Consider the following 14275-nt stretch of genomic DNA (forward strand, 5'->3'; position numbering starts at 1 on the left):
TGAACCATAAATCAATGCTGTGTACTTTACTGGGTCAAAGTGAGACACTGCAGGCAAAAACATTGCTTTTAATGCATCGATCAATTTAAAGATTTTGTCTTCTTTCAGACTAGTGGAAAGAAAACATTTATTTTACTCCTTTCTCTGTTTGCGTCTGTAGATTTCTCCTAAATTCACCAAAAGATAATGCCTCATTTGCATATTTAAACATAACATATCAGAAAACTTGTAATACAAAAAATAATCATCTTAATGTCAGTAATCAACTGGTGAAGTTTCATGTTGATATCTATTAGTTATTTTTTTTACCCTATTCACCTGTAGAGTCTTCAACATGTATGTAATTTAACTAAACATATCTTTAAAGGACGTTTTCTCTAAATGAGTTTTTTCTCAGACTCTGATCCAGAAATCTCCACTTCAGTAGCTCTTACATACACCAAACTTTACAGCTTCATTCCTCTCTATATTCTGAAGGTTAACACAGAGGGGTTTGTTCAGATATCATTCATAGCCTGATTTATACAACATTTATTACTAAAAACATGGAGAAAATAGATGTTTTTAATGTCTGTTGACAGTATGTTCTGATTTATGGAGTGATACAAATTATAAACTCCTTCTGTAAAAACCTTTCATGGTGATATCTATGAGTTAGATTCTGGATCTGCTCGGTAGAAAACTACCAGATGTAACAGTGTAAGTGTGAAACCGGTTGTTTTGCTAGAAAAGCTCTCAAAAAGACTAAAAAGGTGGAAAAAAAGAAAATGTGTTTTGTGTGAAATTTTCTTCAGTAAATCTCTTAAAATGACATTTTTCTTTTCTGGTCTCTGCAGAGAAGCTGACGTGGTGCAGAGGGATTAACATCACCTCCTCCCTCCATCTGCACTAAACTGTCCCTGGTGTGGATACGTTTCCAGGATCCTGGCATGTAGCTGGGTCAGTGCATGTGTGTGTGTGTGTGTGTGTGTGTGTGTGTGTGTGTGTGTGTGTGTGTGTGTGTGTGTGTGGGTCATTGTGAGTATACATGTCCCCTAGGGTGGATTCGTTTTCACAGCTTGGTGGTGTGGCTAATAGCGGATTCAATTTGGCATCTATTTTAATCCCAAGGAGGTGAAAGTCACAGCGGCACTAATCATGAAGCCCAGGCATCAATAACCCCACACACACACACACACACACACACACACACACACACACACACACACACACACACACACACACACACACACACACACACACACACACACACACACACACACCTGTGTGTAGGTCACATGTGCAACTGTCTCTTAAACATCATAAATATAAAGATCTGCAGGCTACGTCATCTAACAGACACTGGAAAGAAAATATTCTTATAATTCTGTGCATTCATTTGATCTGATTAATCCTCAACCTGCATGACCACATAACATAAATCTCCCTTTTTCTCTGTTCTCTGTTGGCCTTTCAGCAGCAGCAGCCGCTAGGTGGCGCTGTTGTACCAATACTTCTCTCTCCTGTCCAACAAATCAGCTTTTACTGATAATGAACAGCTAATATCAGGCTTGTATATTCAGAGAAATGTTTTCAAATATATATGTTTTAGAGAAAAATAGAGAAATAGAAAACACATAACTTCATCTTTTTATTTGTTCTCGTTATCAAACTGCCTCCTATGAACATTATTGGTCTTGTTAGTGTCGGTGTGACACTATTCAAACGTTTGGCACCTCTAATGTTGCACCATGAATGAGTTACATCGATGCTGAGCCGGGTTTAACTTGCAGATTAAGACCCAGGAAGCATCCTCTGAGTCTGCTTTACCCCAACACCATTAAACCATAAATGTTCCGGGGGGGCAATTCAGTTCCGAGACAGAGAATGGTTGCTGTTATCTTGGATAAATATTTGCTTGAACCCCAGGAAGAGAGACAACAGCATCAGTGAACACAACCCTCTCTCTCTCTCTCTGCAGAGGAGGTGTATTCTGCCCAGGTATGATACAACTTGCCTTAGGCCCCGAGGGTTGCGTGACTTCCTACAGAAGTAATAATTTCCAGTGAGCATCAGAGTAAATAAAAAAGTGAGAGAGAGAGAGAGAGAGAGAGAGAGAGAGAGAGAGAGAGAGAGAGAGAGAGAGAGAGAGAGAGAGAGAGAGAGAGGGGAAACCCCGCTGTCTGCAGATTTATGTCTGTTTTTATCAGCGGCACCAACAAGAGTCTCTCCTGACTTAAAGAAAACTTATTACACTTTGAGAATATAAACTGTGTGTGTGTGTGTGTGTGTGTGTGTGGGTGTGTGTGTGTGTGTGTGTGTGTGTGTGTAGTGTGTGTGTGTGTGTGTGTGTGTGTGTGTGTGTGTGTGTGTGTGTGTGTGTGTGTGTGTGTGTGTGTGTGTGTGTGTGTGTGTGTGTGTGTGTGGGTGTGTGTGTGTGAGTGTGTGTGTGTGTGTGTGTGTGTGTGTGTGTGTGTGTGTGTGTGTGTGTGTGTATGTGTGTGTGTGTGTGTGTGTGTGTGTGTGTGTGTGTGTGTGTGTGTGTGTGTGTGTCTGTGTGTGTGTGTGTGTGTGTGTGTGTGTGTGTGTGTGTGTGTGTGTGTGTGTGTGTGTGTGTCTGTGTGTGTGTGTGTGTGTGTGTGTGTGTGTGTGTGTGTGTGTGTGTGTGTCTCTGTGTGTGTGTGTGTGTGTGTGTGTGTGTCTGTGTGTGTGTGTGTGTGTGTGTGTGTGTGTGTGTGTGTGTGTGTGTGTGTGTGTGTGTGTGTGTGTGTGTGTGTGTGTGTGTGTGTGTGTGTGTGTGTGTGTGTGTGTGTGTGTGTGTGTGTGTGTGTGTGTGTGTGTGTGTGTGTGTGTGTGTGTGTGTGTGTGTGTGTGTGTGTGTGTGTGTGTGTGTGTATGTGTGTGTGTGTGTGTGTGTGTGTGTGTGTGTGTGTGTGTGTGTGTGTGTGTGTGTGTGTGTGTGTGTGTGTGTGTGTGTGTGTGTGTGTGTGTGTGTGTGTGTGTGTGTGTGTGTGTGTGTGTGTGTGTGTGTGTGTGTGTGTGTGTGTGTGTGTGTGTGTGTGTGTGTGTGTGTGTGTGTGTGTGTGTGTGTGTGTGGGTGTTCCTCTCTTCAGTGGGTTGGTTCTCAGTCTTTCCTGGAGGAAGAAGTTTCGCCTCCAATCCAGAGGAGGTTTCAATAGCAGCGGAGCGGCAGGGAGGAGGGACGCACTGCCAGCACGCAGGATACCCACTCACTCTCTCACTCTCTCTCACTCTCACACACTCTCACACACTCTCACACACACTCTCCTGCCCACTGGAGACCAGTTAAATCCGCAAGAACACTGCGCACCAGAGCGGTCGCCTAATCCGACTGAGAGGATCATCTGCAGAGGGACTACCGGACACCGAGGAGGACCCTCATGGTTCCGCTTGTCTTTGAGTTGTAAGACACTTTTAAGAAAAGAAAAGAAAAGAAGATCTTGGTGACAGCAGAGAGAAAAGACATCCAGACAGTCGAGAGGTAAGACACCCACATCCTGCTTTACGCACAGACTCACTGCGTAAAACCAGAAGAAACTTTTCTTTTTGTTGGGTCTTAATGTGCATGAGAGGCTCCAGGGAGGAGAACCAGAGGGTTCTGTGCTTCAAGCTCCGGGGAGGAGTTCTAAGTTTCAAAGCCTTTTTATATATATTATATTTCAATCTATTGAGTTAAAACTTCATTATAAACTTCATGTATGAAACCCACTAATATAAATGTGTATTTCAGACTTTTACGCACCTGTGAGAGCTGCACTGGAGCATCTTTTTCATATCATTTTGCTATTTCTTTACATTCATATTTTTTTTTTTTATTGAAATCATTCATTGAGATTCATGACAGCTCAGCTCACGTTTTGGAGTTTTTATTTGTCTTCTTCTTCCTCCTCATCCGGTCCATGTGAGAGCAAGTCTGAGTTTTAATGACACACACACACACACACACACACACACACACACACACACACACACACACACACACACACACACACACACACTGAATAACTGTATTTAGCAGCAGGGGAGAAGCCTCACTGCCTCCCTTCTCTACTTTCTCAGGGAGAATGAATGATGCACAAAAAAAAAAAGGTCTTAAAATGGGACGTCGCATACCGTAACTAAACCACATTTGCATATGAAAAAAAACAAACTCTGTGGCTGAAAGAGATTCCTCCAGAGCCATGCAGACATGCAGACATACAGTCCGCTCCACTGTCACACATGCGTCCTCACTGCAGGACTTAAGAGCTTCTGTTTGATTATTATCCCCTTGTTAAATTATTCATCATCCCCACACCCTGCTCCCAGTGCTCCCAGTGCTCCCAGTCCTCCTCCCCCCCCTCATTGTGCTCCCCTCTGCCCGGGCAGGAGCGCCACATAACGGGATGGTGATTGACTCGTTTCCCCCATGTGCACCCCGGATGATGGGGGGGTTGATGACTTTCCCATGGGGCATTCTCCCTTGTAATCTTTAATCACCCTTCTTGGCTACAATGCCAGCACATCAGTCAGCCCCCACCATCCCCACCCCCCAATCCCACCATCCCACCCCTAATTCTATCTGAATGGGGTTGTTTTTTTGATTCTTTAAAGGCAGAAAAGCGACCTGACCCTCCTCACAGAGACATTCCAGGATGCAGCCTTAAATGCGAGCTCCAGAGATGGACTATAAAGAAGCAGAAAGGGGTTTTCTTTGGGGCGGGGGGTAGGTTTTGGTTTGGGGGGTAGGATGGGTGGTGGGGAGGGAGAAAGGAAACTGGGCTCTACTTCCCATCATGCTCTGGTGCCAGCTCTCGTGGTTTCCGATGATGTGGATAGTTCAGAAACTCAAACTGGGAGCAATGTTGTGGATGGCTAAAAAGGGGGAGACGGGGGAGAGAGGGGGGGGGAGGGGGGGAGGGGGAGGAATGTGATGGTTTGGACACCAGATAATAAAAACCTCCATTGTTGAATCGGAGCCCTCGCCACAAGTCTCTCCATGCCGATTCATTAACGAGCCGTGGTCGCCGTCCAAGAGCACCAGACCTGCTCTGCAGAACAGGTCCAGGTTCCTGTGAGGTTTTCTTCTTTTGGCTCCACACACTCTCTACTCCAACAACCCCCCCTCAGCTACATTGGCCCTGACGTGACAGTGATGTGATGGAGCTCACCTCACCACACTGAAGGGGGTTCCATCCATAAATCAGCCTTCAGGTCCGACAGGCTCCGGGTCCTGCACGGCCCGGCGTCTTGTTCGGGCTGAATCTGAAATGTGTCTTTATTCCCTCCCGTTCTGTTAATGAGCTCCATGTGGAGGCTCATCCGAGAGAGAGAGAGAGAGAGAGAGAGGTTAAACACAGTGAGAGGAGGTCAGAGGCGGTTTGCATTCATGCATGTGTCCCTCTGCACCTCCAGACATGGGAGTAGAACCTGATAATCAGTGTGTTGCTGCTGCAGTTAAATAACGAGTTGATCAGGTGGAGAGAAAAGTTGCACGCATTGAATTTTTCTGTTCTTTAATCATGAGTTGATTGCTCATGATTTTTTTTGGCAGTTGATTGATGTCCCTGAGAGAATATTGCGTCCATCTGGCAGATGTAAAAAACAACAACAGTGTGAACATTTTGCTTTTGGCTTTGCGCGCTCATTTGCTTGTAATGACCCCAAAATTAGAGCGAGGCCGAAGCTGTCGTAGAGGTTATGCAAACGGTATCTTCAGATGACACAGGGCCGTCGGCCATATTTTCACTCTTTCTGATTGAAGCTGTAGATGTGTTATTTCCTCTACTGGGTGAAGCCGTTACGAGCTGCATTCGTCCCAGATTCCACAGCTTCGCCACTTAACGACGCTCAGGGTGTTTTCCGCCCACAACGCTCGGCAAACTCCACTTAAAAGCGTAACAAAAAAACTATAAATGTATAAAAAAACTAATTAAAAAAGCAACAGCAAAACAAAGTTGACACGATTGCGGTTTACTTTGCTTTAAAACGATCCGCTTCTTGCACTTTCTTCCCCCCGTTCTAATTAAACATACACTTTATTCCTTCCATATGAGGCTCTAGTTCTTTTTTAGTGGGATGTGTTATTTTGGTGAAGGAACGTTTAAAGCAGACCCACTGCTCAAACATTCACACGCCCTCTCTCGGCGGCGTGTACCGTGAGTACAGGCGTGTAGAAGAACACGCTTTGGAACCAGCGGTGTCACACGTGCTAATGGCAGCGTTGATAAACCCCTCGCTGTTTGACTGATAGCAGGCTTCATGTGTGATGACATCAGTGTGGTGGACGGACGAGGCCTCTCGCTGCGTCCGTGTGGCGTTCAGGGGGGAGTGTTGGGATGTTTGGAATGAAAGACAGCTCTGAGCGGGCTCGAGCACATACCACCTCAGAGACGTCTTGAGTATTAATAGACACGTCTTTTGTTCCGACTGACACGCTTCTGAAGTGGAGGCAGACAAGCCGAGGCGATAAGGATCTCCCTCTCCCCGCGTGAGTCAAAAAACCTCAAAGTGCCACTTAGGCGGCTTTCCTTTTTCTGCTCTCTGAAGTTTGGCGGTCTGAACTCAGGGGGCGTAAATATAGACCGAGGGGGGGGGGGTATGTAGAGAGGAGCAGGCCCTCCAACAATGTGTTGGTGTTGGGTGGAGATCACCAGGCTCTAGTGAGTGATACGGTTAAGCTTAGTTAACATGCCAGCGCACGCCATGACGTGACGTAATCACGGCCTGTGATTGGTCGTGCACCTATGAAGCACCTATGTAAATAGTGTTTTAATCAGTGAGAGCAAATTGATCAACGCCAAGTTGCTCTCACTGATTAAAACACTATTTACATGTCTAATGATTATACAAAGAAGGACAATTCTGTAGAAACAGGAGGTTCAACCTTTGTTTCTTTATAAAACATTAATACTTAACTTCTTTCTTTTCAGGCTTTGATTAAAGGTAATAAAGTAGTCCATGAATATGAGATATGAGTCCACAGATAATTAGAATTCCCTCCTCATCATTGTAGAGGTTAGTTTATGGTGTTTTTCCGGTTACACCTACAGTCTATGTTCATATCTACGAGTTACACTTTTTGATTCTTCACAGTTGATTTGTTTGTACGCTCTCTGGGCTTTTGGTGAATAATGCAGCGAGCAGCGCGTTGAGTATAAACGCCAGCGTGCACGTCAGCACTGTTGCCATTGTTAGCACTGTTAACGTGGTTGCAGGCTGCATCACGTGTTGCAATAAGAGTTCTTGCGTCGATTGTCTGCAAGCAAAAACCATACAAATAGTCATTTTCTTCTAGGTCTGGTATCGTTTGACTGCAGAAGTTTCATACTACTTGTTACTGGGTTATTTTGGTGGCTACACATAAAGGTATTGATATCCGGACCTAGAGTATGTGCATGCTTCATAACTAGCATGCATTAGCGCCCTTCATAATAGCACAAAAAGCATAAAAGCAGACGGACGAACACACTGACTGAAGCTGTCAAAGGCTTTTTTAATATATATGTTTGTATTTGGAGGTTCGTCCTCTGGTTTTACTTATCTGCCTCTGTTCAGGGAGGAAGCGGAGCCAGGAGAAAAGACTTTACTGAGTGTGTACAAGTGTGAAGGAGATTATTTGTTGATGAAAAAGCCGTGATCAAGGGGAAGAGACGGACAAGGGAGGGTGAGCAGAAGAAAAGGGGGGAGGATGGGGGGGAGATGGGGGTCATTAAAAGGACACCATCTCGCTCACAGTAAATGGCGGTAAAGGATCTGGCTAATCTGCCGTCATTACGCTGATTAAATCACCAGGGATTTGGCGTTCCCATCAGCTGCAATCAATGAGGCAAAATCAATAGACAGGGGATACGTGAGAGGCTCTCAGCCACGGTCCGCTGAGCCTCCGCTCCACTAAACACTTTCATATTAGCATCAATAAAACTTAAACGACATGGATTTGAGGATTTTTTTATGTGAAGCATTTTATGAAATAGTGCGGTTCTCTGGAGTTTCCAGCCATGTCTTTTCCTTCACACGTCTGTATTTAAATGTAATCCCCCCCCTTCATTCCTCTCTGAGGCCGGGACCGCTCATTCACCCTCCCCTTCACGTCACTGATTCACTCAAAGCTGGCGTCGGTGCTGTCAACCAGTTTTAATGTTAATTAAGGTTAAAACTAAAATGCAGGAAACACATTTTGAACATAAAATAAAATATGTTGTGGAAACTAATTAAAGCAGAACCGCTTTTTAAAAGACACTGTGGAGACTGTTGCCAAAAGCTCAGTGTTGCCAAATAGAACACAAGTTAATGCCAGAATGAAAGGAAAGAAAAAAGGAAAAGGAAGCCAAAAAAAAGCCATTCAGAACTTCCATTGCAAAAAAATGGACATTTTCAACACATGATATGAGCCACGAGTATTGATTGATAATGTGCAGGACAGAAATAGCCAGACATTTTGAGAACTCTTGTCGAGTTATATGAGAAGACTAAATATTAGCTTATTTTAGCATAGCATAAAGACTGCTAATGGGATAACAGCTAGTCTAACTTAAGTCATGATTGGTTTAACTTTTAAGGAAAATACATTTTGGTGAAACATTCACTTGTTTTTCTTGCAGGAAGTTAGATGAGAAGACTGATATGAAGCAAGTGAGAAGAGTTGATTAGCTTAGCTTAGCATCAGGTTATGTTTGGTTTAAGTTATGTTTGGTTTAACTATTAAAGAATAGTTTGAGATTTTGAGAAATAAACTTGTTTTCTTGGCGTGAGTTAGATGAGTAGATTGATACCACTCTTATGTAAGTCTAGTGACAGGAGTTGATTAGCTTAGCATGAAGACTTGAAGCAGAGGAAACAGCTACCTTACTCACTAATTACTACGTTAAATCTCATTTGTTTAATTCATTCAAAAAGCAAATGTACAAATTACATTTCTGGGTTTTAGGAAAGGTTATGTGCTGGACTATATCTATATATATGTTTTCTACCTTTAGCCGAAAGCGTTACCTTTATTGTTATCTTTGAACCCTTACTGTCTTTGGTGAAAGGGCGTTTAAAGTGTTTGCATCATCATATTGTTGTTTAAGTCCCCTTAAACTATATTATTTCTTAATTATGGGAGATTAGGAGAACAGGATTAACTGAATGTACAGGTCCTGCTACCAAACACTGCTATTTCATCGGTTAATGCCATCTGCTGTTTGTCTTAAATGCTGTTGTTTGATCTTTTATGTGAATGTTTGATGCTGTCTTGGCCAGGACTCCCTCGGAAGAAAAATCCCAATGGGAATCTTTCCTGCAAGGTCAATTTAATAATAAATAAAAACCTACAGAGACCGGCTAGCTGTTTCGACCCCTGTTTCCAGGGTTGATGCTAAGCTAAGCTAGTCTGCTGCTGCCTGTTGTTTTTTACTGTACATGAGAGGTATCAATCTTCTCGTCTAGCTCTCAGCAAAAAAACAAATGAGCTTGTTTTGCCTCAAATCTCAAACTATTCCTATTAAATTCAAACATAACCGCGATACAACTCCTTACAACAATGAAACTGAAGTCGTTTTTGTCTTTGTCTTTCAGAATGAGGCAGTGTAAAGGTTGGAGTGCGGTGCTGCTGGTGCTGCTGGTGCTGCTGGGGCTGCTGGGAGCTTTGGCCCAGAAGCTTCCCACGAGAGACGAGGGTCTCTTCCAGATGCAGATCAGAGACAAGTCGCTGTTCCACGACTCCTCCGTCGTCCCGGATGGAGCTGAGATCAGCGGCTACCTGTTCAGGGACACACCTAAAAGGTGAGCGCCGCTCAGACAAAACAACGACTGAATGAACGACATAACCCTTGTGATTAAAACGAGACAATTCCACCTTCTACTGCTGACTGAGCCATAACAATCACAGAGGAATGCATTAAACTTGCAGATGGCTACTTACTGTAAATAGATCAGATGTTGCTACGTAGCATGATCTATAATTCAGATGCAAAAACTAAATAATAAATGAGAAAGTGGTGTTGGTGTAATTGAGTATCTGTCAGCTGAAGGTCAGTGGTACGATAATGTATCGCTAGTCTCAAACAGTCTGCTCATGCATTTCACTACACACATTATTCTGGATAAAACGTCAAAATGTGATGGTCCACTTAAACCCTGTTATTTTCACAGGTACTACTTTGTGGTGGAAGAAGACAACACACCCCTGTCTGTGACCGTGACACCTTGTGACGCTCCTCTGGAGTGGAAACTCACTCTGCAGGAGCTGCCGGAGGAGGCCAGCGGAGAGGCATCAGGTATAATTGACATCAGGCAGCAGTGGAAGAGGTTAATGACACGTTACGTGGAAATATCACTATCCCCAACACACACACACGCACAATTAACCTCCGCAGTGATGTTAGGCTTTGTGTTTTGGTGGGTTTTAATTAAGTCACAGTCGTAGTGTCTAGTCTGACCACTTATGATGTCTGACTCGGCCCAAACTGACGTCTGTAATTTCAGAGAAGGGCTCGTCAACGTCCTGAATCAAAGCCATTACATCCCTTTACTTTAGCTGTCCTGGTCTTCTGTAGGTAGTCTTCCTCTTCTCTGTCTCTCTGACTTTTTTTTCCCTTCTTTTCTCCCTTCGCTTTAAAACTTTCTCCATCTGGAGGGCGTCCTTTTTTCAACGCAGCAGATCTTTCCAGATGACCAAAGCGGGTGGTTTAGAGCGTAGATGTGTGATGTGAGCATACATTTGAATATTAAATACACGAGCACCTGCGTTTGTGGCCGAGCTCGTGTCAGATCAAATATTACAAAATGATTTATTGGGTTGTTACACTGTACCTTGCCTCAAGAGGAAAGAATTTGTCTCTAAGTAGAAGAATAGCAGCAAATTTGGACCAGGTGGAAAGTGAAGTCGATGCTGAAGTGTCTTAAAGCTGCATTCTCTCTACTGTCCACCAGGGGGCGACTCCTCTGGTTGTATAGAAGTCTATGAGAAAATGACTCTACTTCTCTCTTGATTTATTCCCTCAGTAAACATTGTAAACATGAGTTTATGGTCTCAATCTCTAGTTTCAAGTCTTCTTCAATACAGCATGATGTTCATTTAGTAAATGATGCTCCATTTAGAGTCAAACAGACCATAAAGCAGGGGATGCTTTAGGGCGGGGCTACACTGTGATTGACAGGTCACTATCACGCTGTTGTCCGTTCTGGGAGTTGTCTGTGTTTTTGTCTTTCAACTTAACCCTTTCGCAGTTTGTTTTCACTTCATGAATGTTAATTGTCACATTTTTGTTGCCTAAGAATCAAGATTCCACCCTCTCCTGTCACTTCTGGTTGCATAAAACCAAGATGGCGATGGCCGTAGTTCACAAACCAATAGATGACGTAAATGACTGTGTCCAATTCTTATATACAGATTTGGAACCAACACTCGCAGAGTCATTGGTAGAAGTGTTGGGAGCAATAGTTGAACCACTTCTTCCCGTCTTTGCTGCTCTTTTTGTGCTGAATGTCTCTGGTGGGAGTAGACCTTTGAGCATTAATTTTCTAGCACACCACTGAGCACACTCTCTGGTTGACAAACATAATATTATGCTTGGGCTGCCTCTCGCGTAGAAGCTACAAGGCGCCTCTCTGTAGCACAGCTTCCCCGGAAAGGCAGTGAATGCCTGTCTGTGATCTTCTTGGGGATGTTTGGAGTGAAAACATGGCTGCTCCTGTGAGGGGCTAATCGTCCGTGAGGCTCTGCAGGGCTTCTTCGTGACCTCAACATATAAAACATTTTTAGCATGGGTAGAAATTGCTTTTCATCAAAGCCAAAGAATGAAACAGAAGAAAAACATTGTAAAGGTCATGACTGCTGTTTGGGTACAGTTTCACTCATGTTGTGTGTTCGTTTTCTTTTTGTTTTCCAGGAGAGCCTGAACCTCTGGACCAACAGAAACAGCAGGTGACCGTGGATGAAGGGACGGAGCTCTTCACCTACAAGGGTAACGACGTGGAGGCGTACGTGGCCACCAGCACGCCCTCTGGCCTCTACCAGCTGGACCTGCTGTCCACAGAGAAGGACAGCAACTTCAAGGTGTACGCCACCACGACTCCAGAGTCCGACCAGCCGTACCCGGAGCTGCCCTACGACCCCCGCGTGGATGTTACCGCGCTGGGCCGTACCACCATCACCCTGGCCTGGAAACCGACGCCAACGGGCTTTCTGATGGGCCAGCCCGTCCAGTATTGTGTGGTGATCAACAAGGAGCACAACTTCAAGAGCATGTGTGCCGCCGAGGCCAAGATGAGCGTGGACGACGCCTTCATGTTGGCTCCGAAACCCGGTAGAGACTTCAGCCCGTTTGACTTTGCCCACTTTGGCTTTGTGCCCTCTGATAACGGTTTCAGCAAAGACCGAGGCCTCACCAGTAACAAGATCTCCCGGGCGTACACGGTCAAGCCCAGAGCATCGGACATTCAGAAGATCTGCATCGGCAATAAAAACATTTTCACCGTGTCGGACCTGAAACCGGACACCCAGTACTACTTTGACGTGTTTGCTGTGAATTCTGCGACCAACACCAGCACGGCGTACGTGGGAACCTTCGCCCGCACCAAAGAGGAAGCCCGTCAGAAGACGGTGGAGCTGAAGGACGGCAAAGTGTCGGACGTCTTCATCAAGAGGAAGGGCAGCAAGTTCCTGCGCTTCGCTCCGGTGTCCTCCCACCAGAGGGTCACCCTGTTCGTCCACACGTGTCTGGACGCCGTGCAGGTGCAGGTGAGGCGCGACGGCAAGCTGCTGCTCTCCCAGAACGTGGAGGGGGTGCGGCAGTTCCAGCTGCGTGGAAAGCCAAAGGCCAAGTACCTGATCCGTCTGAGAGGCAGCAGGAAGGGGGCCTCCACTCTGAAGGTTCTCGCCACCACGCGACCCAGCAGCAAGCAGCCCTTCCCGTCGCTCCCGGAGGACACGCGCATCAAGGCCTTCGACAAGCTGCGCACCTGCTCCTCCGCCACCGTGGCCTGGCTCGGCACGCAGGACCGCAACAAGTACTGCATTTACCGCAAGGAGGTGGCCGAGAACTACGGCGAGGAGCAGCGGCGCCGGGAGCAGAACCAGTGCGCCGGGCCGGAGACACGCAGGAAGTCGGAAAAGGTCCTGTGCAAGTACTTCCACAGCCCGAACCTGCAGAAAGCCGTGACCACGGAGACCATCACGGGTCTGGAGGCGGGGAAGACCTACCTGCTGGACGTTTACGTGGTGGGACACAGTGGTCACTCGGTGAAATACCAGAGCAAACTGGTGAAAACAAGGAAGTACTGCTAAATGACTCTGCAAAGAATAAATCTATTATAAATATATATATTAAATAAGTTTATTTAACTCTAAGTGATATTCTACTAAGGAGTGTATACAGACTGACTACTCACACAGAGGATGTGGCCTGTGGCAGTGACTGAACTGTTTGTAGAGAGAGATATCAACCTGTATATTTATGTTTACATTTTTATCGCGGCCCCTCTGGGTGGAGCAGGGCGGAGGCTGCTCCGTCACCGGGCTCGTCGTCTTGACATGATGTCGCCACTGTGGAGGCAGAACTTAAGAGGAGATCATCTTTCTTTGTCGCTGCATGACATTTGCTCTCGTTTGTCATATTTGTGCGGAGGAGATCCAGCAGCCGCCCGCATTGTACAGATCTCTCACTGCATATTCACTACATGTTTTAGGAGGAATTTAAATTATTTTATACTTTTTCGTCTCTCTCTGTTTTTTTTTTTTGATTGTTTTTATCAATGACGATAATAACTGTTACCAGGAAATTCCAGTTTTACGAGGAAGTCGTCGTAGTTCGGACATTCCCTTCTGTAATCGCAGCCAGTGTTTGCTCTAGAGCCCATCTTGTAAATGTGTTCTGTGCTGGAGATCTGTGTTATTATCACTGTACCGCTGTGTGTGTGTGCGTGTGCGTGTATGTGTGTGTGTGTGTGTGTGTGTGTGTGTGTGTGTGTGTGTGTGTGTGTGTGTGTGTGTCACATGTACAGAGTTGTCCTGCCAATATCCATGTACATAAACACTAAATATAGAACCAGTAATCCCTCTGTCACCCTGGGTGTCATGTTCTTTTGCCAAGCAGTTAACATCACCGCTCCGAGATGAAAGAGAACGCTGCCTATTGTGTTTATAGACGCAGACGTCTGAATGACGGGTTGCATAAGAACAACTTGATACTTTAATGATATTTTCATCCCCCAAAAAATGATTTGTGACGAGAAAAGACAGACACGAACATGAAGTATTTGCTGGAAATAACTTTCAAATCACACGTGGTGCCCGAGCTTCACTAAAACAGAA

The 14275-nt window shown here is 45.2% G+C and overlaps 1 protein-coding gene across 1 annotated transcript; it reads left to right on the plus strand.

Moving 5' to 3' along the window:
- Nucleotides 1-3276: 3276 nt before the first annotated feature.
- ndnf (neuron-derived neurotrophic factor) lies at nt 3277-14275 on the plus strand. The gene is made up of 4 exons (XM_054603157.1): nt 3277-3481; nt 9538-9744; nt 10114-10238; nt 11853-14275. The coding sequence occupies exons 2-4, from the start codon at nt 9539-9541 to the stop codon at nt 13247-13249; spliced, it is 1728 nt and encodes a 575-aa protein (XP_054459132.1). The 5' UTR covers nt 3277-3481; nt 9538; the 3' UTR covers nt 13250-14275.

This window comes from Anoplopoma fimbria, chromosome 8 (assembly GCF_027596085.1).
Source record: "Anoplopoma fimbria isolate UVic2021 breed Golden Eagle Sablefish chromosome 8, Afim_UVic_2022, whole genome shotgun sequence".
Classification (NCBI taxonomy): Eukaryota; Metazoa; Chordata; class Actinopteri; order Perciformes; family Anoplopomatidae; genus Anoplopoma; species Anoplopoma fimbria.

Excerpts from the sequence above, each read along its gene's own strand:
- ndnf (XM_054603157.1), top strand. The coding sequence starts at position 9,539 with ATGAGGCAGTGTAAAGGTTGGAGTGCGGTGCTGCTGGTGCTGCTGGTG. Across the intron at positions 9,745-10,113 it reads TTCAGGGACACACCTAAAAG|GTACTACTTTGTGGTGGAAG; the intron begins GTGAGCGCCGCT and ends TTATTTTCACAG. Across the intron at positions 10,239-11,852 it reads GGCCAGCGGAGAGGCATCAG|GAGAGCCTGAACCTCTGGAC; the intron begins GTATAATTGACA and ends TTTGTTTTCCAG.